The sequence below is a fragment of the Haliotis asinina genome, unplaced genomic scaffold (assembly GCF_037392515.1).
Source record: "Haliotis asinina isolate JCU_RB_2024 unplaced genomic scaffold, JCU_Hal_asi_v2 scaffold_17, whole genome shotgun sequence".
NCBI classification, from domain to species: Eukaryota; Metazoa; Mollusca; class Gastropoda; order Lepetellida; family Haliotidae; genus Haliotis; species Haliotis asinina.
This window is the reverse complement of record NW_027133889.1, coordinates 790,458-817,854: the sequence shown is the minus strand read 5'-3', so window position 1 is coordinate 817,854 and position 27,397 is coordinate 790,458. Positions and strand designations below refer to the sequence as shown.

Below are 27,397 nucleotides of genomic sequence, written 5' to 3'. Positions count from 1 at the left end.
GCTCCCATCAGGAGTAAGGTCCATGACCTATTTGAAATGTCAATCTCTCCCCTGATGACTTTTCCACTGAATTACTGAAGTGTCCAATCCATGACAGTCCATTCTAATTTCAATATATTGTGTCCGCTCAGTACTTGGAGAAAGGTCCTGGTTCATGTGGCAGCAGCACTCGGTGTGGGTAGAAGGAGTGGTCAACTGAGTAGTGCAGCAGGTTTGTCAGACTCGACATGTAGATGTCAGCAAACCTGGCCAAGCGGCGAGTGAAATAGGTCGGGTTGTGGTACGTCCGAAACAGACTTCCAAACCTTGGATTGAACACTGCTTTTGTGAAGTTTCTGCAACAGAAGGAAAATCAAGACAGTGTTTGCAATACTTTGATTTATCAGCTGGCCATCAGGGCCTGCTGCTACCTGCAGGCTTTGAAATCTACAGGTCCAGAATGAAATCTACAGGCCCAATAAAAGCAAAATAGACCACAATGTAGCAAAATTTATGCATATGAACTGCACGAGGATCATGTATCAAACTGCTGAAAAGCATGTGCAAATATTGTGTATGTGAACAGTTGTGTTTTGGTGTAAAGTTTTTTTAAGAAATCGCCAATTTTCACATGAGTTTTATCATTTATTAAACTCATGACAATAGCCTTTGTTATACAATACATAAGTTCATGTTTAAACAGTACCTTGAAACAGTATGGAATATTTCACAATATCTGGTTGAGAACAATTGACCGGAGTAAGTAGCTGCATATACAATAGTGAGTCTAAACTGTTGGCAGGTAGTATACACAACATAAAAAGAAAGCTGCAAAACACCATCTTTGACAAACTCGTCTCTAAACACTGAAATTAACATTTGCAATGGGCTGATTATCAGAAAAGTATTTTAGCATACATCTTCATGTTTGTTACATAACATAAAGAGAGTCAGTGGGTGGGTGAGTGTGTGAGTTTAGTTTTATGCCGCCCTCAGCAACATTCCAGTTATATGGTGGTATTCTGTAAATAACTGAATCTGGACCAGACAGTCCAATGATCAACAGCATGAGCATCGGTCTGCACAAATGAGAACCAATGACATGGGTCAACCAAGTCAGTGAAAGCTACTGAAACAGTCTTGTTGAACATAAACAGCCATTGCTTTGTTACGAATACACAATACACTTCACTCCATACAGACATAATAATCTACCCAAGCCTGGTACAAGATGATTTAGCACAGTCTCACCTGAGATCATCCCTCTCCTCCAGCCACGTTTGTATCACTTCTTTCTGTTCGGCACATTCTTGACACTGAGGAATAAACAAAACTGCAAGATAGGTCTCTAAGCTACACAATATCTACAAGATATGTGTGAGGTGCAATAATGTGCTTCAATATATTAAATAAATATTCAAAACTTTACACCTTGCAATTCGACCATTGCTTTTTTGTCGAACTGGACTGGAAATTGTTGCAAGTAGTTCGGCTTAAAACAAAACTTGAATAACCTTAGTATATCAGAACAAAGTGAAATTGTCACAAAGTATGCATAACCTAGCAGTGAATAATAGCATAACTGCACATGCACAACCTTAAAACTTAGACTCATAGTACATCACACTACAGAGACATCGACACACTGACAGTTTGATATCTCAACTATATTTCTCATACTTAGACATGGTGCCATATCCATTGGTGGAGTAGGGGCCTAGAAGATTCACATACACTGGGATTTTACCATCTATTTCTCACACATGAACATGCTTGGTGGGCAACCTGGCTAAAGCACCAGGCCAGTGATCCAGTAAAGTTGAGGTGTTGGGATCAAGCCTACCTGTAACCAGGTGTAAAAACCAGTCCCTAGAGTTCAGTGCACAACCCTGTGCACTTAAAAAAAAACCACATGATGGTGGCCACATGAGTATGTGCAAACACCTACTTGTGGGTACAGCAACGTGCAGCAAACTTGGACAAAGTAACATGACTATGTGTCCCAGCCCACCCAGCTGTTAATGGGTACCACGTTAGGATGAGAAAGCCACAATAGCTCAGTCCATCTAGTTGCTGCAAGAGTTCTATATTCCCAAGGCAGTTGAGATTGATTATACAACATGCTTTTAAGATTGACATCCAATGACTGAGGGAAAAAATACCAGCGCCTTGAACATGCACTTGTGTGTGGACATGTGGGCTACATAAATATCCTATACCCTATCCTATATCTACTCTGGTGGTACAGCTGTCTATATTTTGAAGGTATGAAACTGCTGAGTCCTGACATGGGATTCATACCACGAACTATCTATTGCAACGTTGGACAGTTTTTCCACATGAACAAAGAGGTTAACTCCGTCAGCACACTGACATGGTAAGGGTTTGATACATGGGGTGGCTCCATACAGTCTGATTTCACACAAAATATATCGTACACATACACACAATGTCTCACCTGGTGTTTTTCTATGAGTTGTTGCAGAGACACTAGCCATCTCACAGCCGACTTGTATGCAGGGTCATTCTGTTGTTCAATTTCAGCCTGAAGTAGACAATAAATATTTCACATTTCTTTCTGTCTGCAAAGAATAAGAGCCTAATTTCCTGATCAAAGCAAAAAATGCACAAATGCATCAGGTATTTGCTGTTTGTAATGAGTTGCTTTCATGTAATGTTTCTGTGCGAGAAAAGAGAAAATCTGACTTTAGCCACTGTTATATAGAAGAAGTTGTATAAAGGTACTGCATATCGCCATGTATATTAGCTTGTCATAAAAGGTAACTAATGTTACTGGGTCGTCAGGCTCTATGACTTGCTTGACATGCCCTCACGTTCAAACTGCATAAATCGATTCCAGTAATATCACAGCGGGGGACACTAGGAAGGGCTTCACACATTTGACTGCCCATGTGGTGAATGTGTGGGTAGGTGCATACTAATCTTGTATGTCACATGAGTGTCGTATCAGGCTGACCTGTGTCATAATGACTTGACCTGAGATTCTAAAGATTTAATTGGACTGCCGACGATCACTCAATTACATCACGTTGTGACGGAACTTCATTTACATTCATAACAAAAACGTGTATTCATTCACTCTACAACCTATATGCATTGTGGGAATGTAAACAATGCGAAAGTTGCATGTCACTGTTTAATTGTAAGCTGGACTGAGGCATTATATCAGTCGAAAAACATAACCGCAATGTTGAATGAAGCAACTGCAAACCAAGAAATGAGGTCCTACGGAGTAGTTTACTGTTTAAAGGCTGTTCGAGGTAATGACAAGCGACATACATCATGACGTCAGTTACCAAGGGTGATTACAGTGTGACGTCATGCTAAAAGTGTTCTTCAGTACACAATTCTTCCGCAACCTCTTTATGAAACCGGTCCGGGTTTGAAACCATAAAAATAACAAAACAAGGTCTCATTACATATGAATAATACGAAACTTGTGACCTTCTCATGATGTCTAAGCCTCCAGTATGACAAGTGAATGCTTTAAGCACCAGGCTACCCCATGTAGGAGTGTAGCTGTGATGGTGACTGGGTCCAATAATTAATGATGCTGGGAAATCTGACTTACATATTGAATGAAAGTATCCTGATGAGTAGTTAAAGTTTACAACTAATTTATAATGACATCATGATTTCCTACCTCCAGCTCAGGAATGATAGCACCAGTTCTCCAGCCATGACGTAATGATGGATCCTGGAAGGGAAGGAAATATTGTTGATGAGCTTCAATCATCAGTATAAACAAACAAGCCTACAGGAACAACTGTACTGCAGCAAGATGCCAACTTTGAAATGGCAGTGAACAAATAATTAAGTCCAGGCATCAGTTCTTGAGAAAATGTTTATGTGATTGAGTCCACTGTAATAACACTGACAGAGGTGTATGAAATAGCGTCTGCCTGGCAGCCCACTGCTTGTTAGTTACATGGTGGCCTTCACCTTTACTTTTGAGCCAGTCCTGTGGGCCAGTACATTTCTCAAGGTATATAATTCACCATGTGATTGACTGCAGGAAACATTTCGAAAATAATTTACAACTGTGGTTGCTAGATGACGTCTGCATGTATAGTTCATGATCAGTCAAACCATATTTTCCACTGATCAGACTACCCATTTATCTAACACTTAACATGATTGGTTTAGAGAATGCTTTCAGGGACCAATTTCAATTTTTAAATTTGCAGTTGCACATTTTTACTTTCCACATGGAGAGTTACAAATCCCCTGTGTTGACTGCATGAAGAACATGTGTAGAACATTCTTGTCAAAAATACTGAGACTGATTCTGACTTTGCCTGCTTTTTTTCTGATTCAGATGGCAGTGACACTGAATGAATCAACAGTGACCACCAAGTTATGTTTCATAAAATTGCATATGCAGCTGTTTAAGTTAACCTCAATATAAGTAATTCATTAATTACAGTATCTTAACACCTTATCTCCATTTCCTATTTTTAATACAGGGCTGCTTACATGTTACCAGGGCCTAAAGCATTTTGCAGTTATCAGCCATGTGGGTTTTATGGGATATTTATGAGTTTCACACACTGCTGACAGGCATGTGAAACTACAAGTTACTAGTACACTTTAAGTTGGTTAAAGAATATTTGTCCCTATTTTGTAGAGGTACTAACAGACTAATGAAAATCAAATTAGAATTTGTCTTCAGTAATCCATGCTTGTCATAAGAGGCAAGAAACGGGATCAGGTGGTCAGGCTCATTGACATAATTAGCACATGTCACTGTATCCTTATTGTGTAGTTAGATGCTCATGCTCTTGATCACTGGATTGCCTGGTTAAGGCGCAATCATTTACAGACTGCCACCATAGGGCAGGACTATTGCTGAGTGTGGCTACACACCACAACCAACCAACTAAAGTACTACAGTTATCTCCCTTCATACACACTCACAGCCAGATCGCTGTAAACATGGTCTCCAAAATACAGAACCCTTGAGCCGTACCAGCCGGTCATCTGGGTCAGCAGGTAGAAGTTGCCCTGGTGGATGACATTAAAACAGTATCAGCAATAAATATATCACAACATTCATCAACATTTATATCACAGATCATCTCAGACTGCAGACAACAAAAATTAGACTGACAGTCTTACTTGCTGAGAGGATGAAGTCGATATACGCAGCCATCTGTAGTATATTCTTTAATATTTTATCAGAAGATGTGTTAATTTTAATCCATATGAAACATACAAGATGCATCACAAATACTGTTCAACAAACCTGTGTAAGGACTACTTATGCTAGGAAGAAGGCACTCTATGTAGTATACCAATAGTGATTCTTACCACATGCTAGTGATATAATCAAAAGCAGAAATGGAGTGTTCTCTACAAGACTTTTCTCATTATTATGGAATGAATTTTCTATTATTTGTTATTATTTCTTGTGCCTGTTGCCAGGAGCGCAGCAAGGCAATGATTTTGAGTAAGCCCAATAGCTTGTAAAGCATTATAGCCATGTGTACACCCAGGCTTTTTTTTTATATAATGGTAATTATGTCCATAGGGAACTTGGTAAAGTATGATACATCATGTACCTGCTGATAGACTTTTCCTTTCTCCAGTGTTTGAACCCTGTCCCAGGACTGACTGAACAAGGCTGGGTCGTATGTGCGGAATGGCCTGAAAGTTCAGTTCATGTGAATGTCTTGTGTTTCCTTCTGTCCATCAAGAGCTAAATATACTAATGATCGGTTTTATCAGTATTTTGTCATTTACAATCACTATAATCAGATTTCATACCTTCAGACAGAATTATACACATGTTAGATAAAAACATAAGCATAAATAGGCATTGCTGATTGACTGTAAGATACATGCATGCAAGTCTCTGATGCATTCAGATGTGCTGGTGGTGTAATAGTTCAGGCATTCTTCTCAGTATGCAGAGCGGCAGGGTAGCCTAGTGGTTTAAGCGTTCGCACGCCATGCCGAAGACTCAGGTTCGATTCCCCACATGGGTACAATGTGCAAAGTCAATTTTCTGGTGTATTGCTGGAATATTGCTAAAAGCAGCATAAAAATAAACTCGCTCACTCACTCACTTATAGTTTCCAAATTTTGCTAGCCAGTCAGGCTCCATATGCCTGAAAGTTACTCGCCAACAAAATAATTCACTAGCCCGAAATACAAATGTAGACACAGGTTTTATCATGAAGCTGCTAATATGATGAACATTTTTATCAGATTTTAAAGTCTTGTATAACTTTAACAAGTCAGAGAGAGTGACATATTTACAAAATGATCCCATGAAAATTCATTAGCCATTCGAGCCAGTGACTGTGAAAATTTGCTGGACCGACTGCATTTTTACTAGCCACAGGCAAGTGGACCAGTGGCTATTTTGCACACTAATTCTTCTTCATATTTAAAGAACTTGTGTTGCAGGTTAGCTTACCGAGAAGCTTCATTGAAAAACTTTGGTTTTCTAGCATTAGTGATAATGACATCAAACAGGTCCTGCCAGTCTGCACCGATCATGTATGACATGCCAGCATGTCTGAAACACACAAAGTAACGTACACAACACAAAATATAAGTTGGTTAACGTAGAGTAATGTCCATTCAAGTTTTTCATCCCATAAAACCCATGAACCCATGTAACAATTGGTGTTCAGCAATCCATGCTTGTCTTAAGAGGCGACTAATGGGATTGGGTGGTCAAACTTGCTGACTCTGTTGACACATGCCACCATATCTTAATTGTGTCAATCGATGCTATTCACTGGACTGTCTGGTCTAGACTCAATTATTTACAGACCAGATGTTGGTTAGAGGCATAAAAAAGCAATTCACTCCTCACTGCCTAACATGACAGAATTGACTCACATGAAAGGGAAGCCACTGTTTGTGATGAGGAAGAGTTTTTTCCCTGCACTAGACAACCTCTCCAACAACAATTTGGTTTCATTTCCCTTCTGTAAAGTTGTTTCTGAAAACAAGCAACAAATGTATGAGCATACAGCAGAATGCTTGTCAGTTGAGGTGCATCCACCTCACTCACAACTCTCTCAGAAGTTTCACGATTCCATGTGCAGTTCAGTCACCAAATTGATTCATTAATGGTGGAAAACCTGACCACAAAAGCACTTGGTCAGAGAGAAAGATGAACAGTTTATCTATTATGGACCCATAAAGGTCTAGGGTAGAATAGGCCTTCTTCTTCTTCTTCTTCTTGTTGTAAAAGTTGACTAACAGGATTGGGTGGTCAGACTCTCTGACTTGGTTGACACGTCATCGGTTCCCAGATTGACGCTGATGCTGTTGATCACTGAATTGTCTGGTCCACACTTATTCAAAGACCGCCACCATATAGCTGGAATATTGCTGAGTGTGTCGTAAAAGTAAACTCACTCACTAACTCACCCAACCATACACTCCCAAGCATGCACTGCCCAACCACTCACCCAGGTTCTCCATGATGTTCTGATGAAGCAGCCCAGAGGAGTGAACACCCTGCACAGCATTCTGTAACAGACACATAGCACAGTAACACAATGACTTCACAGTAAGAGAGGGAGTTTGGTTTAATCTAACTTCAATCAATATCCCACCAACATAACTGCTGGGGACACCAGAAATGAGCTTCACGCATTGCACCCATGTGCAGTGTTGCATCTAAGAATTAACAAATGTGGGTTATGCAACTCATCAACTTTTCAAATGTGGGTATCCAAGGAGTTGTAAGAATCTTAACGAAAACAGACTTGAAGCATTTACAACCTCGCAATCTTTTACACTTACATTTTCGATTGGCACATGCCAGCATTTATATTGGCTTTTCTTACATAATCTTTTGTGAAAGAGTCAGTAATGCATCATTTCTTAGGCTCACACATCATTGATATTGAGAAAACATTCAAAGTCCCACCTGTTGAAACTCTCTGTAATATTTTTAACTACACTGACCCATGACCGCCATGTTTGAGAGCGCCATTAGTAGTACTCACTGTCATTGGTCGGGTCACAATAGCATGATATCTGACAGCTAATCAGAACAACTACTACTTCTCGACATGTACTATGGTTGTATATATTTCAAGCAATGGGTTTTCCCAAAGGTTGTTTGTCTTTCATAATTTCCCGGTAATAATAAATATAAAGTTTACACTTCATTAATACAAAACTGCAAACATAATATTAATTTTGTGTGACATGTAACGGATCAAAAATTAAATTAGCGCTTTGTTTAACTGAAACTAAGTAAATTACGCAATAACGCTGTCCAGATGCAACACTGTATGTGGGGAATAGAACCCAGGTCCTCGGTGTCAACAGTACACGTTTTAACCCCTAGGCTACCCCATGACCCTTAATGACCTTTCAGTCACCAGCAGTATCTATTCCATAACACAGAAACTGCTAAACCAAGAAGTGCACTAACAACCTTAGCCAAAGAAATCTTGGACTTGAAGTTATAAACTCAGGATTCTTGAATCCCAAGAAGGCACATCAAGCAGTTGGTCCTTTCATGAAAGGGGGAACTGCCATATGTGACAATGTAAATGAATCAAAATATTAATCACAAATTCTTAACTTCTTAACAACAACTAATCAATTCTCACATTTAGCTGCAGTCTAGGAACTGCTGTTTTCCACATAACCTCCAAATGAATGAATACATACCCAGTAAACATGTATATAGTGAATGATGTTGCATCAGCTAACCAGTTATACATGTGACACTTGCTCATTGGTTGATATTAGGAGCCAAAGCTACAGCAAATTACATATTCCCAACAAATTTGACTGCTGGAAGTTTCTTGTCTTCAGTCCTGCCCCACAACTAAGAACATGTGATACAGGTGGTCTCACCTTAGACAAGTGAGTTTCTTCAATACTGCCTCTGTTCACCCAGCAGAAGATGGGCATGCATTGGGATAAGTCATGTGACTATTAACCTTTTTGTGCCTCACAGACAGCTTTGATTATTTGGGGTAATAATAATCAGGTTATTACCAGTGCTTTGAGCAGCATATTCATCCTGGAATGATGCTACACTATTATTAATTTGAATTTTTCTCACAGCAAGGCTATTAAATGAGACACTAACACCTACCTATATATCATAGGGTCAAATGAAATACTAATATACTTGTACATCTCAGTTTGAATGAATAAAATCTTTAACAAAATAGTTTCCCCTTATTTGAACTGGCAAATACAGTTTTACACCAATATCTGTAACATCCCTATGGCAGGCACCAGAAATGGACATCTCACAGTTTGGAAGGATGACATTATACAGTTCTCACAGTTCACGGTCACTGGGAATCGAACACAGAAACGTTTTGACCATTAGGCTACCAAATGGCAACCTCCTGTATTTGCCACCCTGGGGCCTAATTTCAGAATCCTGAACAAATCCCTGTAGCAATGCAAATCTACTCATGTTTATTTCTGTGCAGCAGATGTTTCAACATTTTTTGTATGAGGGACATGTAATCCATTCCTCATGGCCGATCACTTCATTCCGCCCATCTATGTCAGTACTTACCCTCACATCATAGAACACATACTCAGGATCGTACGTGATGTTGTTTTGTAAAAAATACTGAAATGAAGATAGTACACAACATTACGATAAACTAAATAATTATACTACAGAAATTGTATAACTGTAAACTGTTACAGGTCATTTAAACAAGAGTGTCATACATATGGTATTCATTGATCTTTTCTTGATACACTGGGAGAGCAGTTACAATACTGGGACCATTTTTGTGAAGTGTCCAACCTGTCAAGACAAATCCATACAAAAAAACAGATTACGTGCTCTGTAAACATATGACTCTATCGCAATGCACAAAGTCCCCACAAAGCACATAAAATCACATCACTAAAATGTTCACACAGCAAGAAATGTCTAGAGAGGGAAATGACTGCAGTTTATTTTCGAAATGCCATTGGTTGCTTTCCATTAATTACTGATCTCCTTGTAACTTGTGGTTCTCTAAGGAAACATCTGACGGTGGAGAGAAGATGAAGCATCTACAGCTTACTAACCTCAGTGATGTTAGATATGAGTGTCACTTCCGGCAGAGCAAACAGATCCACAAGTTGATGCATAGGACCCTGGAACACAGGAAGTCAGATTGTGAACACATGTCCATCATAAATGTGTTGAAGCCATTGATCAAGTTTTCTCATCATAATCAAACACAAACGATTTTGGAACACTTTCTAAAATGACACATATTTTTACAAGGATGCTTTTGCCTGTGTTATTAAATCTACATCTCAAAAGAACTGCCAGCTCAATCATGAGATGATATTGTTGTGATGACATTGATGTAATAAAATACATATCATGAGCTGGCAGTTCTTTTGAAATGTTTAAAGAAGCATGCTGCATCATTTAAGTTGGAAGTGAAATTTGCCAATGCATTTTGCATCGTTTCTAAATAAAAGCAAAGAATCAGAGAACTACATGTTTTTCTTTTTCAGTTTAACATGCAATAACCTTGCAAGGAAGGCATGAAAAATTACACTAATCAATTTTTGATTGATTAGTCGTAATGAACGGTTGCATACCAATCCCTCAAATTTCTGATTTCATAGTAAAATGCATTTGACGAGTGAACACTGTGATCTTGGGCATTAATTAGATATCAAAACATTTGATCATACCTGCAGAGAAAAGACATAAGGGGTGTTGGATGGTTTGATTTTTTATTTTTGTACTTTATACTTACATATGCCTACGCATATGATATAATGAGAAATTGATGCATTGAATATATTTTTGAACTCAACTCTTAAAAGGCCAACAACCAACATGAAATATGCATTGAACAATTTCACATGTCAAGGCTACCCATAGCATATAATTTCAATTTGAGATAAATAGTTTTCCATGGTAAGTGATGATTTCATGAGCAATTATATTCTTTTTTCACTAAGTGGAAGGACAGGGACAAGGGCCTTGCTTCATGTAGTCTAATCTGATACAAGCCCCTACTCCTTCATTAATGAACATTGGCTCAGTGTCTTAACACAGTCTGAAATTCGGCCGATTAGCACAGAACCACTCAAGCATGATTCAGTGGATCAGCACAGCTAAATGTTGAAAATTCAATGGTTTAAGGCTGTAATCATAATGAACCTGTCAACAACTATGGCATTTCAACCAAATCCCAACACAACTGTGAGCACTGTTTATGAAGTATATATGACAAGCACAGTATTGCAAACTTTTCAGCAACTCAAACAAGACAATGACAAAAATGGAAATTAATAAGAAATTGGCCCTTATCAGCACATTCAACAAACTGCAGACAGATCCTCTCCAGATTTCACATGCACGTTTTTATGGGATGTCACTGGTGGTGAGATATATGAACAAGTTAACACACTAATTGATGTTTTCACTTTTCTGCAACTAATGATATGCTAGGAAGTTGCAATCTACCTGATGTTAATACTGAGTGAGTGAGTTTAGTTAAACGCCGCACTCAGCAATATTCAAGCTATATGGCAGCAGTCTGTAAGTAATTGATTGAGACCTTACAATCCAGTGATCAACAGCATCAGCATCGACATGCGCAATTGAGAACTGATGACGTGTCAACCAGGTCAGTGAGTCTGACTACCCCTAGCTGCCTCTTATGACAAGCACATCTTACTGAAGACCAACATTCCAACCTAGACTTCCAGGGGTAAGATAAAAGTGAAATGTCATATCAGTCCTCCTGAATATTCCTTGTCTCAAACTGACTTACATGCATTTTGAACCTTGACTAGAAAACCAGAGTCAAACCAATATCTCATAAATTAAAGCAAAACTAATCAAAACACTTTCAAAAATTTTAAAATAGAACTCAAAAAGTTCAAAATAATCATCAGTCTCAACATGCATGTTGAAAGTTTTTCAAATGCATGTTGTAAGCCTGTTACAAAACGGTATCAAGAGCTTCAAGCTAATACTCAAAATTTCATAAAGACAATATCAACTGAATATGTTGAAATCATGTACATATGGAGAGATCAATCAAATTTAATCAACAAGAAAACTTTGCTCCACAAACCCTCAGAGAACTGTTGTAATGGGAACATCAATTTGCAACAACAAACTGCCAACTTTATGTTACCACGCGTATTTCAGACTTTTCCCTAGCAGCATCAGACTCGAGGACAGTGGAAAGTTTACATACTGTTCCATAGAATGTGTTCATCTTCTCCAAGGAGACATGTGTCCCCTCATAGGTGGCCTTGACCTCCACATCTGACACAGCCTGCATACCCCTGAAACAGAGATGGCCTTGAACTTTCCTATACAGTGTTTGCCATGATGGAGAAAACATGCGTATTGGACTCACAAATCATCTAAAATATGCAGTGAATTTAGAAGTTTATGTCATTGTTGACACACACAATGCTACTGGACCCTTTTAGTGCAGATAATCTAAACTTCTAACACTAAATGTTTGCCAGTCAAATGCACAGTGCTGATCAAATGTTTAAACTGCCTTACCATGTTTTTTTGTTGTTATTAAACACGGACTCCCCAAAACATGTCATGTCTATACCTCCTCAGAGGCAGGTATTCGAGCCCAAATTTCAATAAATATTCTCCAGATGAAACTGTCAACTTTCCAAATCATATGAATTTACTAACATACTAATGCATCTACTTGTTGGTGTCTTGTATTGATCACAGGACCACTAATGAGTAAGAGGCATCAACAAATCGAATGCAAAGTAAAGAACAGGGCTGGATACCCATATAGATCATACAGATAAATGACTGATAACCATTTATCAATTGACAATTGATAAAAATTTATCGTTGGGAATCGGAAACCAAATCCACTATCGATTATTAGAGGACTTGTGGTGAATGATTATCCATTATAATCAAAACATATACAAAATTAATGTAGTCCCCATTTCAAGTACTTTTTCTCCAAGTTTTTCCTAACTAATGTATCATATAACTACTACTGTCATGCAATGAAATGCATGCATGAAATTAAAGACACTGGAACTGTAATTAAACAATAAATGTTATTAAAATTTTACAATGTGTATAGCTCTATGCTATTGAGTGCATGATCGTTCATAAATATCCATCAAATTTAATAGTTAGTTTACTTCATTCAAGGTTTGTTATACGAAAACAACAAATCCAAATTAATCAAAATGTGCTTTTTTACAATCAATAATTGATGTTAATCCTTTTTTTTCGATCGATTTTTTATTTTTTTCCATCATCGAAAAACCACTAACAAAAATAAAAAGTAAATGCCAGATCAGTTTGCAGGAAATCAACATACATAACTCATACCTCTGGTGTGTGGTGAATATTTATGTATAGATTATCAGGAATAATGACCAACTCTGCATTTTGTGAGTAAATTCACACTTCTCAGCACATACGTTTATGGAGAATATACATTATGATCAAAACAAAATGAATTGGGGGGCATGGTGGGCGCCAGGCGCCAGGCTAGTGATCCAGCAAGCTTGGAGGTGCCAGTATCGAGTCCACCTGTGACCGGGTGTAAGAAATCTTGGAGCCAACTCTTTCAGTGTTGTCTCAACCCCTAGTGTGCAATATGCAACCCTGTGGCCACACGAATACATACAAACACCTAGTTGCAGGTACAGCAACGTGCAGTAAACATGGACAAAGTACTGTGACTAAGCGTCCCAGTCTACCCAGCTGTGAATGAGTACCCTAAAAGCCACATTACCTCGAAAGCTATATCAACTCAGCCTAGTAGGTTGCAAGAGCTGTATGATCCCCAGGGAGTTTAGATTGAAAATATGATGTGCCATTGTGATAGGCATCCAATGATCGGGGGAAAAACAAAGCACCCTTGAGCAGTTCAACCCACGAACTGGACATCGGCACTGTACAAATGTCTATAGTATATAAATGTCTGATAAATATAAAATGCTGAAGCATCAGATTTATATTTACGGCATGGATGGTCCATTCCTACATGTCAACAACAGATTTTTTACATAGTTATGGACTCTTTCATATAGAATGGTTCACTGAAATATGACAGAAGTTGATACCCCATAAAAACATCTGCTGTCAATGACTTTCTGATTTATGACACAAGTTGATGCTATATGTAAATGTGATACTGCTTTGAAACATATGGTTCTGTGGATTATTCACTGCCACAAAATATCTAGAATATTTGAGGAGTCATGTCATAGCATTGACTGAGTGAGTGAGTTTAGTTTTATGTGCAGTCAGCAATATTCCAGCTATATGGCGGCGGTCTGTAAATAATCGAGTCTGGACCAGACAGTCCAGTGATCAACAACATGAGCATAGATCTGCGCAATTGGGAACCGATAACATGTGTCAACCAACTCAGCGAGTCTGACCACTCAATCTCATTAGTCGCCTCTTATGACAAGCACAGTCGCCTTTTATGGCAAGCATGGGTTGCTGAAGGCCTATTCACGGGTCAGATGACACAAGGTAATCAGATTTAGAATTATCTGCTTTCCATTGATTTTCAATCACAAAACATCGGTAATTTCTGTGCTTGATGCGTGATTCAATGTTATTCGAGATAAAAAAGTACTACCATGAAGCACCAGAAGAGTTCAGAATTGAAAATAATACATCGCCTGTAAGCAGGGTACATTAAAAATAATAGAATAGTGCCTAGCTAATCAGAAAGCGATATTCATGTGTGAGGTAAGATAATATAAATAAATGACTTTTGTAAAACCCAGTTGTTTACCTGTATACAGTTCCTAACTGTATGTTATGAAATGAGTCGATCTTCATGAGAAGCCCCTGAAATGATGAAAAGAGTGGACATGACATGTTAGTTGACTAAACCGGTCACAAAAACGACACAATGAACAAATTTGACAGCCTCAGAAGTCTCTTCTAAACACTATTCAGACATTTTGTTCTGAAATTCTGTGTCCTAAGATGCACTGCAGCCAAGGAAATATCCTAATAAATCTAATACTAGGCATCCAGAGATTATTACCTGGTGAAGGGTGTATAGTTCCTTGACTGATACCAATAGTCCATGTTTACCTAGTCAATGGAATATAGTTTTGACTCGCCCTGTTCCATAATTTGTAGTTGTCTGACAGGCACCATTGTACTGTGCATTTTCTAAGACTGAAGTTACCAATACAATATCATTGTCACCTAAGCTGTGTTTGTTCATCTTTGATTCCTATATAGTTCCTTTGTGGAAACGTCCCTATGGACACTTGGTTTATCTACAGCTACTTTTCTGTCTGTTATTTTTATATGTTTCGTACAGGAACTAAGGCAGTTGTACCCCACTATACCGCGAGGGGTCAGCTGGCACTGTAACACCGACAGGAGGTAAAGATGTTACTTATTTAAAAGTAAGTAAAATCTTATTGGTAAATTTGAGTGGGTCGAAATCTACAACAAGACCTAAAACCCTTGTGTCATTAACATGCCTGTTCCTTTGTTGGATTGAAAAAGAATTATTGTTCGATAAGATTCATAAAACATAAAAGATGATGTATAATTGAAAAAACACACCTAGTGAGATATTAAACAATTGTTTGTTATCCAGCAACAGCTCGTCTTCCAATTCCTTCAACCTCACCTGTCTGACATCATAATGGAGCCCTCTAATGGCAAAATCTGGATCATACTTGAAGTTTGAAATCTCATTTGGGTACTGAAAGAAAAATGCATTAAATGTCATGTAATACTATACAGTCTTTGTTACTGAGTGAGGTTTTATGCTGCTTTTAACAATATTCCAGCAACATCACAGCAAGGAACACCAGAAGTTAGGCTTCATACATTATATCTGTGTGGGGAATCGAACCTACGTCTTCAGCACAACGAGCCAACACATTAACCACAAGACTACCCCACAGCTTCCTTTGTGGTTGAATGAATGAATGTAAAGGAGTTGTAAATAGCAATGTCATAAATAATTAATGATTTATCTAGACTTGATTACTAAACACCACAAATTTATATACTGTTGATGAAGACCTGTAGGTCCTCAAGGATGGGCACAACTTTTTGATACCCCTATTGAGGGCATCTTCAAATGTAACAAGGGGAAAGCCCAATAGTAAACTGACATAATCTTACAAAACCAGTGTGAGGAAAGGTCTGTGCATAAAGCATGGGTAAATCAGAGGTACAGATAAACTGCAAATATTTATGTGAAAACTCAATACCTATTAAGCCTATTGCGTACAAGCACTCTTGAGGTCTTGTAAATGCTGATGTTACATGTACACATACAAAAATGTCAAATCTTAGCCAGCATACACTGGTGGACCGAAAAAATAATAGAGGTATAATGAGAAGTTCTGTTTTAAAACATGAATTGGGCAACTTGCTGCCTTTCTTATAGTTTCTCATACTGCAAATCCACTGAACCACAAATGAAAAACATCACCCCCTCTTTGAAATTTGTAATAAGCTTAATTCAAACACATGTAAATAACACAATAATTGTCGGAAAGATTTCAAAATTAACATGTTTGATTAAAGATCTTAAAGATGACTTTCAGACAATTACAAGTCAAAATCTTGACAGCGGCGTAACAGTGCGATCCGAAAAAGTCAAAAAACATGTGTAGCCTCCTTGAGCATTCACAACAGCGTTGCACTGGAGTGAACGAGACGGTTGATGAAAGCCATAAGAACTTGCACTCTTACTAGAAGATTTGCCTGAAAGACTTCAGTTGCAGTTGTCAGCCTTGGCTGCACATCATTGAGCCTCCTCTGTATCTTGTCCCACAAGTGTACTATTGGGTTTAAGTCTGGACGGAGGGCAGACCATTGAAGAGTTTGTATGTCGTGCTGACAAAGAAAGTCTCTAGTTGATCTGGCAGAATGGGCATGCAAGTTGTCCTGCTGGCACAACGAAGGGTCTCAACACTTGATCAATGTAGCAGACAGGATGTCACACCATTTCCTCTACCAGGACCAGTATTCTGGAACACTGTAGGGCCTAGTTCATGACTTAGAGCAAAAACATCCCACAACATTATGCTCAAACCTCCCTACAAGTCCCTTTTCAGGACACAGTCATCTGCAAAACGCTCCCTGCATCGTTGCCACGCTCTCACTCTACCATCAGCCATCGAGACACAATACTGACTTCCGTCAGAGAAGACTAAACTTCGACACTCACAGAGATGCCAATTCTGATGATGTGTAGCCCACTGGAAACGAGCACGTGCACAGTGATGTCGAAGAGTGTGGACCAGACCCCGATAAGGCTTGCAACATCTGGCGTTTCTGTGCCTCAAACCCATCCGCACTGAGTCAGTGGTGATTGTTTTCCAGTGACTGCCAATGTTGTCAATGCAGTGTCCATAGCCCTAGTGAAATGATTTTGCAGGTGATGACGGACAGTCTGCTGATTTTGCCTCAACACTGTCACAGGCTGTCTTCCTCTGTTAGAATGGTCGGCTAGGCTGCCAGTGGCTTGGACTCGTTGCTGCAGGCAGTATATTGTTCGAACATAAACAGAAAAATTATACTAACGACAGAAAATAAGCGAACCAAGAAATTGAATGTAGATGACTTTGACTGTGACAGGGTCCGTTATCATGGCGTATCTCCCAAACGCAACATCCAATGACAATGGAATTGCGCATAATGCATGCCCAGCACGTGCTACACGTGCATACAGAAGTTACCTCCTGTAAATGTACTGGAGAAGTCGCAATCACTAATGCAATAGAGATTGACACTTACTGACAGAAATGCCTCCGAGGCAGTATCTCGGTGAAGCAACAAAATGGAGAATTGTGGGGATGATAGATGGGGGGACATCATTATGTGAAGTTGCCCGGCAGATGGGTAAATCAAAAAGTGTAATTTCAAGCCTGTGGGATAAGTACCGTCAAACGGGTGGGGTTGCAACGAGACCTGGGCGTGGTAGACCAAAACCAACGACACCACGACAGGATCATCTCATTACGTTAATTGCTCTACGCGATAGGTTTAAATCGGCCCCTGCCATCAATAGAGAATTCCACACACTCACTGGAAGACGCATTTCAACCTCAACTGTTAAAAATCGACTCTATCAAGCTCGTCTGAAAGCAAGACGGCCTTTTAAGGATGTCACCCTTTCAGCTCACCATAAGCGCCAAAGATTGGCATGGAAAAGGCAGCATCAGGGACGGGCTATGCGCCACTGGCGTTACACCATGTTCTCTGATGAGTCAAGGTTTTCCTACGATTCACAGATGGCAGAAAACGTTGGCATCAGAGCGGGGAGCGACATGCCAGAGTAGCAATTCTTCACCATGATCGATATGGAGGTATAGGCGTGTCATGGTGTGGGGTGGGATTACACATGACAGACGATCAGATTTGGTCATCATTAACAGAGCCAAGACTGGTCAGCGATACATTGACCAAATAATGAGTCCTGTTGTGGCTCCATTGGCTAGAGTTATCGGCCGAAATTTTGTATTCCAAGATGATAATGCCAGACCACATCGGGCCCGAATTGTCTCCGCTTATCTAGGACAAGAAGGTATCCAGACATTGGACTGGCCCTCTAAGTCCCCAGACCTGTCCCCAATTGAACATCTCTGGGACGTTCTTGGTCGAAGGGTGTACGCCAGGGGCCCAGGACCCCCCAACCTGGCCCAGCTTGGTGCAGCTCTCCAAGAGGAATGGCGGGCAATACCACAGGCAACCATCTTGAAATTGATTAACAGCATGCCATCAAGGTGCCATGAATGTGTTGCCCAACATGGTGGACACACCAGATATTGAACTTGATGCCTCAAATTGATTTAGTGGATATTTAAAGCAGTTTCAAATTCGCTATTATTTCATTAGTTCCCTTATTTCTTGTCGGTAGTATATTTGCAACATATCTTGCAGTGGGGCCAGCATTCAGTCTTCCTAAAGCTTGTTCCCTCTGTTCCCTTCACAATCATGACATGTCACTACTGTTGAAAAGTGAATGGTTCAGTGCACTCTTCTAACAGGGATGACACCTCGGGATACACATGCATTGTCATGATATACGCACAAAAAACACACCCCATCATTACTTTAGTAACAGCATTTTGAAGACTTGTTTTTTTTATCAAATACAGAATCTGAAACCAAATTTACTTGAACACTGGCTATGAACCAGGTCTAGGTAACAAATAAAAAGTGAAAAAATAATTAAAATTAAAATGAATCATACCTGGCAAAATTTTGGTTTCTTTTGCGGTTCAGTATATAAATAACAAACATGAAAACCAACATTTAAACTTCATTATGCGTCAACAGTTAACAGAAAATGGCAAAATATCCAAATGAGTTTGACTGAGGTGGGTATAACAGTGTTCACAATGGTGTTTCAAAGTAGCAGGACATTGGGTCCTGTAAGTTTCAGACGTCTGTCTGACCCACTGAAAATTTACAAGACCCACAGAATAAATTTCAACAAACATTTCAGATTTAACATTTCTCATGCTTGGCATTGAAATTATTAACATAACAAACATAAGATTTCTGAACAGCAAACAAGTGTCACATGCCACAAATAATAACTTCACACAAAGACAATGTGAAATATTCAGTCAGACACTGGGACTGGCGGGTTGGTGATTGCTATCTGACCACTGGCGAATATGCCAGATTTGTCAGAGGGTCAGACGCTATTTGTGAGCACTGGTATAATGTATTTATTGTGTATAATTAGGAAAAGGAAAATTATAACCCCAAAAACCAACTGAAATGAACACAAGTGAGTACATAACTTGGTGACCGTAAAAGTTTCTGTAGCGCTGGGAAATGAGTGTTAGAGTATCACATGTGGCTGTACAAACCTTGTAGTCATTGACAAGGGCTTGCTGTCCCAGCTTATAGAGCAGATAGTGGAGTTCTGTCGTGTAGTGAGCCAGTGTGTAGTCATAATCAAACCCATACACTTCCACATCTCCAAGGTGCATCTCATTGTTAGCAAATATACCTTCCTTGTTCACATCAGCAGCAAAGGATTTCTCTGAAATCACCACATCTTAATTACTACTTCTGTATTTCAATCTACAATGCATATGTCCATAGTTTGAATAAAACCATATTTGCAGAGACAAATGCAACAAAAGCTTTAAGGGTCACATGCAACCAAAACATCAAACTAAATTAAAACACAGTTAACACTTGTTCATGATATATAAAATGCATTGTACACCAAAAGTCACTGTGTTCTGTAATCTGATTGGTTGAAAAACATGATCAAATGGCATTTAATTGCTGGAAACTGCAAGACTGCTGTGTTTTGACACGTAGAAACATTGAAAACATTTGTTTTGTTGTGTCAGCAACAGTGGTGTCGTCACTCAAATCATATTGTGATCAATGCAATGTCAAAATGACGTCACAAATAAACAGCTCCAGATGCTGCCATGGGAAGCAGCTGAAACAGCCAGCTGATGACACTTCACTGCTATACTCGTACGCAATGTAAACGAGTGCAGACATTAAAACCCTTTGGTTTACTTTTTTGTTTACAATTAGGAGATAAACATCATGTGTTGGCCAATTTCTGGGTGTTATTGAGTATTTGAAGCATGGGAATACATTTGGAAGTAATGGTGATTGTGAAAAAAACTTAAACAGAATTATAAGCATATAATCACAAATCAAAAGTGCAATATTTTGTACTTGGGTTTACCTCACTCGAAACGAAGCAGCCGTGATACTGAGCCCAGTCATCACTGGGGGAAAATTAGTGAATTGTTTGAACTCCAGTTTTGCAGGCTTTTTTTCATCGCATTGTTTTTCAATTTTATAGGCTGAATTGACATTTTTGACATTTTTGATGATTTGTCTCGGTAACTGCATACCGAAAGGTATTAGAATCTGCAAAGTAGTGTTTTACGTTGCAAGTGACCTTTAAGGAATTGAAATGATTTTATCAACTTTTGACAAGACATACTTCTCCATCTGTGCCAAGTTCAAAAGATGTTTAGAAGACACTATGGATGGAAGTCGATCAGGACTGTAGTCTTTCAAGGTTGGAAATTGGGGAATATTGATGCTCCCATATGCAATTTCCAACTTTTTGATGTTAAAATGACTTGCTTTTTGAAATGTCCAATTTCGTATTCAAGGCTATTTTTTCCTGCATTATTTGACCAATTCTTTTACTTTTTTTAAAAAAGGTTTCTTTGTTCAAAATTGTAGCATCTGTATGTTCTGAATAATGTTCTGATCTAAACTAAATGAATATTTTTAAACATATCTGAATATATGAAAACTGTTTTGTTCAGTTTCTGTGTTATACACAAACATTTTATTATTATATTCAGTTGACAGTCTAGAAGTTGCATGTGAAATACAAATACGTCAAATACATGATATCTTCAGGTTTGTTTAATATTACTCACACAGTTTACTCATTGCAACATAAAAAGATAAGTCTGTCAGACAGATTGCTTTATTTATGATCAACTGTGAAATTAACACATTTACAAATTACAGTACCAAGGGAAGATCGGAAACAATTTGGACTCCATCTTACACATTCAATTGCACTTGAACTTCCTCAAATCTGTCTTCCTTGAGTAGATATTGCATGGACTTGGCATCATAGGTGTGCTTCTTTAAATGTTCAATATTACCAGACCAGTTTGACTTTCAATGCTCATGGTTGCACGTGACTTATATTTCACTGTCTTTTAAAGTCTTGTAGAGTAATGCATTCCTTTCTCTAGTAATGTTTCTGTTGTTCATAAATTTTCATTAGGTATTGCACAATACCGTCAGTTAATAGGGTTCCGGGTAGTCTGTTTCATTGTTTGGTTGTTGTAATCATATGTAATTAGGTGTATGATACCAGCCATCTGTCAGATGAACTGGCCGCAAACTTTGACTCATTAATATTGAGACGTGGTTTTCAGGACTGTGGTAGGAGTATAAGACACTTTGATAAAAAGAGTGCTACAGCAATAGTTTGCTATACAAAAACCAATTTGTAAAAATTAATTCTGACCTCCTGTTCCACTGGGTTGGCAATGGCCGTGGAAATGTTCAAAGAAATGAACCCGTCTGAAACCTTTTTTTATATCAATAACAACTTAATATGTGATGAGAGCATATTGCTAACATATACATACTGAACAGATGAGACGCCCGATAAGGCTAACCCAATCAAAAACTTGTTCTGTTCATAACGGTAAATGAAGGCATTCCGCTGTACATACTTTGTAAATGCTAACACACGTTGTGGCGTTTTAGTCGGATCAAAACCCAATGTTTCGCTTGAAAATGGTAAAAGACTGAGATATCACTGCAGTGATGGTTACTGCAGATTTCACCTCTACCAAGTTCAGCAGAGGGCTAAAAAATCGTCTGCTAAAATTCCACGGATAGCAGGCGAACGCATGGCTAATGAATGTAATGAAAAGGTGAAATTTGCATCAGTAATACTGACTGAATAGCGGCCGAACAAACTATGTGCGAACTGAAACATAACAAGATGAGTGCTATCCTTCAATCATGAATGCGCAGTCTTGATGCTGTGGCTTTGATTTGCCAAATGTAATCGGTTGCCAGGACACACACGGGTTCAGAAGACAACCACCTACCTTGCACTTGTTGTTTTCTTTTGTGATATATCTTCCATAAGTCATCTTTATATTTCTGGTTTGATGATGTGCAAAAGGATTTTGATTTTGTGATGCATGATCTCGATACACGTTTGCAGAATACCCTCGTGAATCTCTGTAAGCTCGCCATGTTTATGTTTGGAGGTCAAAACCATGAAGGGGAGATAATACATAGTACTAGCAATGAAGCTATCCGCTATAAATCTGTTTCATGGTGCTTCAAGTTAACAATCTATTATTATGTATGTCAGATGTCATTTTTAGGTTTCAATACTTTGCAGAGGTTTAGAAAAATACTATATCTGATCCTGAACCCATCAGATTTTGCAGAGACCATATATATACGTTCTCTGGAATTTGAAAACAAACATTTTGAAACTGGCAATATTTCCACAAAGACATTTCAAACACCTGGTACAAAATAATTACCGGACAAGGGTGAAAAAAACATGCTCCTCTAAGAATCCGAAAAATGAGTACATTTTTAAAAAGTCAAATTTAAAGATTTACACCTTTTATAATAATTTAATGCGGTGGGGTTGTCTTGTATTTAAAGAGTTTGCTTGTCACTCCGAAGACCCGGATTCGATTCCACACGTGGGTACAATGCCATTCCCGGTGTCCCCAGCCGTGATTGCTATAATATTGCTAAAAGCGGCGTAAAACTAAACTCACTCACTCACTCTAACTCGAGAGATATATTCGGAAGCCATGACAACCTGTCTTCACTGATATTACACGACTTTATGTGTTATGTATGTCGTTTTGTTATATTTGTTGTCCTGTTCCACACCGCAATCTGCTATGTTCCAGCTATTTAATTGTTGGCGGTGTGTAATAATCGAGCCTGGGTCAGACAATCCAGTGACTGATAAATGATCTATACAAATGAGACACAGTGGCATATATAAACTTGGTCGGCAAGTCCGACCATCCCATCCCTTTTGTCGCCTCGTATAATTACGCCATGCACTGGTTGCAGACGATCGAATCTAGCCCTTATTGTACGGGTCGTTCTGTTACAACGTGCTGAGAGATGATAGTCTTGTCTAAGTAGCAGCATATAGAGATACTGTTGTACATCGAACTATATGACATGCTTAACATGCCTGTGTGCGAAATAGCTACCGGTCCGCCAGCCCGTGTCTAGTAAAGATCCAGTCGTACCAGTTTCTACAATCACTGATCCGACTGGATAGTGACTTTTCCTGTTTGGTGTTTTTTTTGCTTGTGAATATATCACTCCCAGACCTGTTATAATGCACTTATAAATCATACAAGATTATAATATAAATGTTCATCGTGTTCAGGTGAATGATGAAACCCCTGTCATCTCGACAATAATATATTCTTTCCTAGTTTTGTTGGTTTGTTTCAGAAACGTTCAGAGATAGCTCGCCCAACTGGCTACCAATATTTGGAAAAAATCTCTCACGCCCCTAACACGTCCAGTTTTTATACGCCTCCGACACGTACGTGTGTGTGTGTGTGTGTGTGTGTGTGTCTGTCTGTCTGTGTCTGTGTCTGTCTGTCTGTCTTTCTGTGTGTGTGTGCGTGTGTGTGTGTGTCTGTCTGTGTCTGTGTCTGTCTCTCTCTCTCTGTGCGTGCGTGTGTGTGTGCTTGCGTGCGTGCGTACGTGTGTGTGTGCTTGTGTGCTTGTGTGCTTGTGTGCTTGCTTGCGTGCGTGCGTGCGTGCGTGCGTGCGTACGTGCGTGCGTGCTTACGTGCGTGTGTGTGTAGTTTGTCTGGCCGCCCCGCAGTTTGAACCATCAACATTCCTTCCTCAGGAGTGGTGATTCCAACATCCTGCTGACATGTGTATCGTGTAACGTATCGTAACCCGAGATGCGTATCATATCACTTATCGCTCTGGGAGACGCATGTCTTGTGGCGTATCGTTCTGGAAGAGACATATCATGTAACGCATCCATCGATGATCCCTGAGAGCTTTTTTCAAGTCATGTATCACACTGTGAGAAAAATCGCGACAAGAGAATACATGTAAAGCATCGTCCTCGGTGTTAAATATGTGAAGACAAGTAGATGTTGAAATAAATATCATGCACATAATCTCACTGTGGTGTGAATATCGCGTATAGAGTAATACTATTATAAAGGTAACGCTATTTTTCAGGGCATTATCATTTGCAGAAGCCCGGGGTCTTTCATTAACTGCCGAAGTTAATGGAGGAGGGCAGTTGAAAAGACCGAAAATGCCCTGAAAAATAGCGTTACCGTTATTATAGCTAAAATGAATAGATTTTTTTTTAATAAAATAAGAATAAAAACCGCGGCATCGGTTTAGAAGCATTTACTGCCAACAACAAAACGACGGAGGTTACTGACACACATTTTACAAATATAGACACGTCATAGAACAAAACAGATGACTCTTCCAGGGCATTTAGAAGTTGGCATAGTAATACATGATTTTATGGATATATAAAACCCAAGAAGTTGCTATCCATAATATTGTCATGTAAAACAGATGACGTCACTATCGATAGTGACGACATTCGACCTTGACCTTTGCTCATACTACCAGCCGCCATTGTTTTCAGTGATCAACAACGTTAGACTTCATGTCGATATTTTCATTTCTGTATGTTGTCATTTATGGTACAATTGTTATGGTTGGCACAGGCAGGAAAGTGCATAATGCCACAGGCACATGTGGCGAATGTGAGCCAGATATATGGTCAATAATGAACCCAAGTTCAATCGAGCCGTAGGTGATTGAAATTCAACAGCTTAGCTACTTATGACGTCACCTAACAATGAGTTTGATAATGGCCCGTCGTCAAGCATTTTGCGGGTATTATCAAGTTACCGTGGCCCGCTCATTTCTGATAACGTGCGGTCGTTTTAATGGTAATTCTATCCATTTTAACTATAAATATATTTTTGCAGCTAGACAACACTATATTCTGGGTTCGCTCCAGATATGTCTTTAGAAATAAAACTCTTTATTCTCTGACAGAATCTTCCAGAGTACCAGTTTTAAGCTATGTACTAGCTGATATCCTAGTCACTGCAGCACCGAAGCAAAGATCCAGGCTTATATAACTGGTTATATGTATCTGGTTATATCACCAGATACAGAATTCCAAAATTCTACTGAAGTAATGACACGATTGTAAGATTATAGTCATCATAAGGGTCCTCTTACACCTATATCCCTCTTGGTCATCAATGGTTGAAAGTTTGAACAACGCTAAGCGTCGAGCACATCCGAAATTGGAATTCACAGTTTATGCAAAATACAAACGACAAAACCTCTTCATCGTAGAAAGTTCATTTTTTTACTCGACAAATTGATATTAAGAGTACAAGAAAACAACCTTCCTGAAAGTCACTGAATACAATACTTCCTCGAATGTATTCCTTACCCGTGTTTGACCGATACACTAAAATGACACTGAGATGGGGGCCCAGTCATGTGAAGAAGGCAGGCAGGGGTAGCCTAGTAGTGAAAGCTTTCACTCGTCACGCCGACGATCGGGATCGTTTCCCGAAGTGGACGCAACGTGCGGAGCATCATTCTGGGGTCCTTTTTCTGGAATATTGCTAAACGCACCGTAAAATCCAGCTCACTCATTCTTTCCTTAACTCACTCATTCACCTACCCACTCGCTCACAGACTCACTCAACCCACCCAAAACTCACGCACTCACTCACTCACTCACTCGAACTTCACCTGAACTACATGATCACCTCTTTTTCGAACCAACAGGAGGGGCGGTGGGGTAGCCTAGTGGTTAAAGCGTTCGCTCGTCACGCCGAAGACCAGGGTTCGATTCCCCACATGGGTACAACGTGTGAGGCCCATTTTCTGATGTCCCCCGCCGTGATATCGCTGGAATATTGCTAAAAGCGGCGTAAAACCACACTCACTCACTCGAACCAACAGGATACGAGTCATGGGTGAAATCAAGAAATGCATGTGCTTACTAGACATCCTCGGTTATCATGACGTTACGAATAAAACACATATATTGGCCACTGTATCTGGTTAGTTCTGTATTTAACATCGAAGACACTGGTTAATACTATTTCTAAACTGAAAGCGTTGGAAGAATGACTTTGGAAAAATAGAAATACACCCTCGTTTTATATCAAATATACTGGGCAAAAATAGTTTTAATTTAATATTAAAATCATAAACAAAGATCTATTTATTCATTGACATGCTAATAAAATATCAATAAAAAAAATACCAACATCCCTAACTTATTTTGTCCAGGATATATACCACCGACATGAAATTAAAGGAACTGATGATTTGAACGCGGGTATCGTTTTGGTGTACATCTACAATAGTTTGATACTGCATCTGGAAGCAATCTGCCAGAATAAGTTAATTCAACAATCCACACAATGCATAAATACCACCTCGAACACCATCAACAGAATCCAAAATGCGCGGGGTTTGAAATCAGACCTAGTCGAGACAGAAAAAAGCAACAAAACACTTAAACAGATCGCCTCGTTACATATTTGCAACACACTGAAGAATAATCGAAGTATCGACTGGAAATTCCGTCCTGTATAAGGAAGCAACATTTTAACATTTCCATGAAATCTCAGCTTTGAGCAGCCTGTTTGAAAGCGTTCTGAGAGCTTATCATTGTCGGTAAAGATTGGGGTGGACTAGAAAATCCAGAGAATAGCTCCGTTTCATAGATGAGAGAAAAGGTTATTGGCGAATGATATTTTTTTTTTGTTGCATTTTACTTGACAGTGATTTCGGATGTAGTGTCAAATGGACATTTGACCGCAAGAGATTTTGACAAAAAAATCGCGT

The 27,397-nt window shown here is 39.1% G+C and overlaps 1 protein-coding gene across 1 annotated transcript; it reads right to left on the bottom strand.

Annotated features, from left to right (window-relative positions):
* LOC137269827 (5'-nucleotidase domain-containing protein 3-like) lies at positions 1 to 22,723 on the bottom strand. The gene is made up of 16 exons (XM_067803662.1): positions 22,573 to 22,723; positions 19,810 to 19,985; positions 15,597 to 15,671; positions 14,736 to 14,791; positions 12,177 to 12,267; positions 10,030 to 10,098; positions 9,521 to 9,577; positions 7,431 to 7,491; positions 6,853 to 6,955; positions 6,422 to 6,523; positions 5,562 to 5,646; positions 4,918 to 5,004; positions 3,644 to 3,697; positions 2,438 to 2,524; positions 1,231 to 1,295; positions 1 to 335 (listed from the first exon to the last, which is right to left on the bottom strand). Exons 1-16 carry the CDS (start codon positions 22,721 to 22,723, stop codon positions 128 to 130), a joined length of 1,527 nt encoding a protein of 508 aa, XP_067659763.1. The 3' UTR covers positions 1 to 127.
* Positions 22,724 to 27,397: the final 4,674 nt, after the last annotated feature.

Excerpts from the sequence above, each read along its gene's own strand:
- LOC137269827 (XM_067803662.1), bottom strand. The coding sequence starts at position 22,723 with ATGGCGAGCTTACAGAGATTCACGAGGGTATTCTGCAAACGTGTATCG. Across the intron at positions 15,672-19,809 it reads CCCTTGTCAATGACTACAAG|TACCCAAATGAGATTTCAAA; the intron begins GTTTGTACAGCC and ends TTTTTCTTTCAG. Across the intron at positions 7,492-9,520 it reads ATGTGTTCTATGATGTGAGG|AATGCTGTGCAGGGTGTTCA; the intron begins GTAAGTACTGAC and ends TGTCTGTTACAG.